At 35.0% G+C, this 6,254-nt stretch overlaps 1 protein-coding gene across 1 annotated transcript; it reads left to right on the forward strand.

The window, feature by feature from the left end:
* The first annotated feature begins 82 nt into the window (after nucleotides 1-82).
* LOC124645579 (trypsin 3A1-like) lies at nucleotides 83-2,642 on the forward strand. The gene is made up of 7 exons (XM_047185380.1): nucleotides 83-248; nucleotides 581-666; nucleotides 798-919; nucleotides 1,160-1,322; nucleotides 1,537-1,659; nucleotides 1,850-1,996; nucleotides 2,350-2,642. Exons 1-7 carry the CDS (start codon nucleotides 209-211, stop codon nucleotides 2,566-2,568), a joined length of 900 nt encoding a protein of 299 aa, XP_047041336.1. The 5' UTR covers nucleotides 83-208; the 3' UTR covers nucleotides 2,569-2,642.
* Nucleotides 2,643-6,254: the final 3,612 nt, after the last annotated feature.

Consider the following 6,254-nt stretch of genomic DNA (forward strand, 5'->3'; position numbering starts at 1 on the left):
TTCTACGAACTTTACCTTATTTATCTGCTAAAAATATGTAGGTATCCCTTTTTTGTCAGATAAGATTAAAAATATGTATATAATGACAGTACGAATTAAATTAACACAGTTTAATCAAATACTGCAGTTTGTGATAGTTAAACATTATTTTTTCAATTTTGTAATAGGTAAACTATCTTTTATGTAAGTCGGTGATTGAGGTCAAAAAATGGGATCCTTCGTGATTTTATTTTCAATTGCAGTCAGTGGTAAGTACCTACATGATAATAATAGTAAATTCTCAAAAATAGCCATGTTACGTTATATAGGACTATTGTAGCCAATAAGCCTGATATAGTAATGATAGATCGACTGACGCGCCGCGCGATGATAGTCGATGTCGCCGTTCCGCAAGGAGGTCTTGACTTACGAGGTTGTCGCCATGTGATTGAACAATTTTTTGAAATTAGTGAACTTTTATTGCTGGATTTTTTCATAACCTTTTTAACCTTTTTAATGTTTCAACATAACACCTAAATATGCCGATTATTTTATGACCATTATAGCGAAGAATATATCCACAGCGAAATTTTAATTACAGTGATAGTTGCGGTCTCTTCAAATGCCGTTGATTCAACCCGAATCGTAGGTGGATTTGTTTCACCAGAGGGCGGGTTCAAATATATGGTAAGTTTTTACTTTTAGAGGTGAAATGTATTGATTGACAGACAATAAAGAAAATGTTTTGATAAAGAAGAAGGATAATTGTTCGTATTTTTGCTCTCATAATTCGAGTCAATAATTTTAAATTATTTCAGGTTTCTCTGCAAGAATTAAGCAAAATACAAAATTATAGACGAGGACACAGATGTGGAGGGGCTCTGATCTCATACCAGCATGCACTGACAGCTGCATCGTGCACCTTCAATGAAAACAATGGGTAAATACGCGAATATGGATATATATTTTGTTCAAAGGAAATTAGCTTCCATATTTCGCCTATGTATTTAGAATCGTGCTTGAATCGTAAATAGAACAATAACACAATCTTTTACTCAGCTAAGCCTTTTCCCAAATAAGGTTCGGGTCAGTTTCTAGTCTTAACTGAATCCAGCATTTACTAAGCACTGCTTAAAAATCACGTATAAGAATTCCATTTACATCTTTTAATGTTTTTCAGGGCATTCACATCTATTAACGTGGCTGAATTCCGTATGTTCGCCGGTTCAGTGTTGCTTACTAACGACACATCTGAAGACCGCGTTCGGAGTATCGCAAATATCACAGTTCACCCCTCATACTTGACAAGCCGACCGTTTACTGATGATATCGCTGTTATAACCGTGAGTAATCGGTTTGCTAGTGTGTTGTTTGGCTTGATTCCATACCAATGTTTCCTTATTCATGATTCACGTTTCTATGATTTGTCTTTAGATAACAGACAGTGGTTACAGAACCACAGGCTAAGCTACCTGATTAAAATGTATATGAATTGGCAAAATACATTTTACATCCTTGAATCTTGGATCCAATAATAAATATGAACATCTCTTTCAGCTCACCGTTCCATTCCCCAACAACGTGGTGAAACCAGTCCCTCTATCCGAAAGAGAAGTTAGTCCTCAAGAAATCGGAGCCTGCACCCTGTCGGGTTGGGGAAGTCAAAACTCATCAGCTACTGTAAGTTATCGTACGGGTAGAGAGAAAGCTGATAGCCGGTGCAGTTTAACCGGCCTGGATGCTACAATATTATGCTTGCCCAAACAAAATATTATGACAATTAAGGGCAAACATAACACTATTAGTTCTATCATATATATTCTCATGTTTTTTTAATTGTTGGACCATAACCAATTTTTTTTTGTTTCAGGAAAGTGCGCAATTAATTTACTCATCCCAGACAATTTTTGATTGGAACGCATGTGTGCTTGCGCACAGTATTCTGCCTCCGCCACTCGTTATTCAACCCAGTATGATCTGCGCGTACCCGCATAATTCATTATCAGTTGGGTGCACTGTACGTAAAATATAATATTGTAGCAATAGACCTAATAATAGTTATAGATTTTTAGGTAAATGTGTCCAAATATGCGAAACTGAACATTATATAGCTAAACGATATTACCGATCAAATTTTGCATAAGTTGCAAGCAACAAGATTGAAAAATATATTATAAGTATATAAAGTGAAAAAATATATAAACATTTAAATTAGTTATAAACAGATTCTATCTTATCCACATCTGTAAAAGTTTATTTGACATGATACTCTCACAAAGTTCAGATGTCTTTTAGATTTCTCCAGAAGCAAGCAGCGACACGGCATTATTATCTGGAAATTAAATACTAATGACTGTTTTATTGTTCCAGGGCGACATTGGCAACCCCTTGGTCTGCCATGATAGCCTTACGGGCATTGCTGCTAAGACCCAAAACTGTATTCAACCACCTATGCCTGAGGTCTACACTAAGGTGTCCACGTACATCCCATGGATTAACCGAGTCATGAACGGTGCACCCTCAATCATGACACCTGGTATAGCTTTGATGACTACGTTCGTAGTCATAGCTTCTAAAATTATAACCTAGAAGCATCTAGAAGTAACTAAGCAGGAGTACTTTTTTTGTTAATATATTAATTAATAATTGTTATTTGATGGCAACTATGTGTTTTTTTTTTTCTTTAATTTAATTTCAGAAAAACTTTAACGGTGAAGTTATCCTTAAAACAAATAAATCGACGCAATAAATAATCTGATTAGCTAGTGTCCACTATCTCCGATAAAAACAAACAAAATTTGTCTGCAGTGAAGAGGAAAACTTGGTGAATAACATGTATTGACAGATTGCAATATTGATAAGATTGAAATTTTAAAAGGTACTACACAACTGATATAGTATCCGATGCTAATTATTCGGATAAGATAATATATGAAATACTTCCTTTTAAAATGATGTAGTCCTAATGTCTTAATCTTACAATTAGTAATTTTTCACTGTCGTTTTCTTTACAAAGGCTTCGTTATTCGTTACAACCTTTTTTATCGTCAAACTGCTGGCCTGCGGCCTCCTCTCCCATGGAGAAGAATTGAGTTTTAAACACAAAGGTCTCATTTCGTGAATATTATTTTCCATAGGAACTGATCCACCTGATCCAACGAATCCAGATAAATAAAAAAAATATCATAAGTCATACCTCTCACATACTGTCCCTGTTGAAAAAACACAAAGACAGACGAATTCTCTTTCGCATTCAAACGTTCAAGTGAGAGGTACTTATGAATATAACAAACTATAGAGAACTTCGAATGCTGTATTGAATGGATATGGTTAACCAACACTGGTTGACCTCAATTAACACAAACCATATCCCCAAGTATGAAACAAGGAAATAATCGAAACTTCACCTAAGCTCGAATCGAACCGAGTTTGAATACAACAGGGAATGGATTCGATAATATCAAAGTTTACATTCCGTTAATGATTTATTAATACATTGGCGATTGAGTTTGGCAATCGTAAATCTTCATAACGTTGTTAATAAAAGTCGTTAGCCGTAAATAATGAAATGAAACTGGGCCAAACAAATCACGGGCTCCAATGACGGGGTAAATCGACCGGATTAAAAACAAAAATGATACCTAAAGGGTACTTAGTATCGATGAAGCTCACTAATAAATTCTGCAATAGGTACCTATTTTATTTTGACACAAAAGGATTCTCAAACCTCTCAGACAATCTAAAGGATTCTAAAACTATAACATTTAAATAAAAACAAATTGACAAATTATTGTTTCGTAATTTTCACAAAACAATGTTACCGTTTGCAGGCCGAATGGTAAAAATGTGTCTGAGTTTTATTATATTTTTAGACCTGCTTTGTGTCTAGCTATATTTTAGCAAAAAAAATCTATGCCGTTGCTTAGGTTTTAAAATTGGCTAAATCATTAAATACATCATTCAATTCGTTCAGGATTCACAGGCATATATTTCAGATCTCGCTGTAAAGTGCATCGTAATTGAATCCTTTTGTGAACGAACGCAGGAGAGGAGCAATTGGTTCTCTATGCTATCACGCCTGTCTGTGGTTGGACGCTTGTAACTGATGCTATAAATGCAAGGTTTAACATTGTTTTTGACGAACAGTGTCAAAACAGTACGATAAAAATGCTAGGTATTTTTTACCGATTTAAAAAAAGAGGCACTCAGTTTGACTTCTAAAAACATTAGAGCCGCGATTAAGTATAGTGCGTTACACTGAACCGATTTTAATGCGGTGTCCAGCATTGTATTTGCCAGATTTAGGAGAGTGTTAAGAGATATAATTGAAGAAGGATACATATATTTTTTTTAAAGAGCATCTTTATAATATTATTTACTGAAATGTCTGCTTTTGCCAAATGTGTAACTAAGAAGGAGCAACTGTTATCATGCAACCTGTGCAATGAAGAAATTATGTAAATTAAGCACTCAGTTTGGCCTCGCTATCATAAGCGCTATTGTGCACATAGAGTTTCAGTTTTTGGGATAGTTGATAACTATCGTTGGGTAGGTAAGATAACAAATACACTATACTAATAATATAATGAAGAGGATTTTTTTGTTTGTTATTATCCTAAATGTTTCAAAACTATTTATGTACATACATTAGTTTGTTTTTTTCACTGTTGCTAAGCTAAGTTATCCCCAAGTAACATAGAATATATTTTGAATGGGTACGAAAACGAGTTCCTTAGGGGCGCGAGTGAAACCGCGGGAAACAGCTAGAAGAAAAATATCATGAACATAATATTCTTTTTTGTTTCCTCTTTATAACACTTACACGAGATAGCCACCTAACAATTCTAGGAAAACTGTCGAGACATTAATGACAATCTGTACTGAGAACTCAACGGATTCTCAATAATATGTAAAGATATAGTAGCAATTTATAACAGCACAGAACTACTATTATCAATGTGTAAGACAGCCAATTAGCAAAGAGCTTGTTAGCAATCCTCCACTAGTCTCGAAGGTATTGTTTAATAACGGATAGACAGTATTTTAACAACAAAAACTAGACCTTGTTATACTGACCTTACGTTGTTTGCATATTATTCTAATTAATAGCAGCACGTAAACAATAGAATTCATATATCCTTATAACAAAATGTCGGACAAGTAAGGAATAAAGTAGTACGCAATCGCTTAAATTACAGATGACATCACCATGTTAACACAGCGATAGTAATTATCACAATGCGACGAAAATAAAACAAAACAATACGAGGAAAATATTTCGTAATTACGAAACAAGAGCTTACAAGACAAACAGATCTGAATATTTAATTCGCACCGAGTACCGAGCATTTTTACAAATTTACAACGCGACAAAACACACAGGTATGCCATTACCATCCATTTGGTGCACTTACCTTGCTGTGGTTGTACTTTCTGTTAAATAACAAAAGCATGGACCAAGTTCTTACGGCAAATGGGAGTACAGTCACCATTTATGAGCCCCGTGCGACGTGACTGTGTCGACTGCGCTACCCCCACCTTATGTATTATAAATTCACCTAATTCCTAGCTGAGTGAATTTCTAGTGTTGTTCGCGACAGTTTAATTAAAAGTCTACTTTGTTTATATTAAAGTTAATCTAATTATTCAAAGCTAAGTGCGAAGTAAGCTCATGTCTAACTCAGACCCTAGGTTTTTGCTTAAAAGCTTTTATATTTTCCGTATTATGTGTTCGTGTAAAAGCGGTGATAACCCTCTGGGATGCAACTAGAAATATTAATGGAACGTGTTTTTAACTTGATGTCGCACTCTGCTAATTTGGCGTTAGTTTAATATTGTTTGCGAAGTGCCACTACGGTTAAAATTTTGCTGAACTTACTTTTTTTATTCCATGGTGAATCAAATCCAAAGTAATTAACGAATCATATCGACCTGTGTTGTTATCAATGAGTGTATTCAAAAACGTCGTCACACGGGCGCGTGATAATTCGGTTTCACTTTGATCAATCCAGTAGAACTTAGCATATAAAGTGCAGGCAATTACTTAATCATGTCGCGCCCCGCCTCATTGGCGCAGTCAAAGCTTTGAGCTGTTTGAGACCTTGTACTTGTTTGAATACACAAACCCAATGGAGACAGTTAATATTTACACAATATTTCCTCAAACAAATATTAGACTGTAACCCTAAAAATGTTCTACAAAGACACTCCAATGTTTCTATTTGACGGCTTACTACCACATTTTTACGAATGTTACATTCATGTTCACAAACGTC

This window comes from Helicoverpa zea, unplaced genomic scaffold, assembly GCF_022581195.2.
Source record: "Helicoverpa zea isolate HzStark_Cry1AcR unplaced genomic scaffold, ilHelZeax1.1 pri_000119Farrow_1, whole genome shotgun sequence".
Lineage (NCBI taxonomy): Eukaryota > Metazoa > Arthropoda > Insecta > Lepidoptera > Noctuidae > Helicoverpa > Helicoverpa zea.

What these genes read in the sequence shown, in the direction of transcription:
- LOC124645579 (XM_047185380.1), top strand. Translation starts at nt 209, where the DNA reads ATGGGATCCTTCGTGATTTTATTTTCAATTGCAGTCAGTG. An exon ending in AGGGCGGGTTCAAATATATG is followed by an intron (nt 667 to 797) that starts GTAAGTTTTTAC and finishes AAATTATTTCAG; the next exon opens with GTTTCTCTGCAAGAATTAAG. An exon ending in GTCAAAACTCATCAGCTACT is followed by an intron (nt 1,660 to 1,849) that starts GTAAGTTATCGT and finishes TTTTTGTTTCAG; the next exon opens with GAAAGTGCGCAATTAATTTA.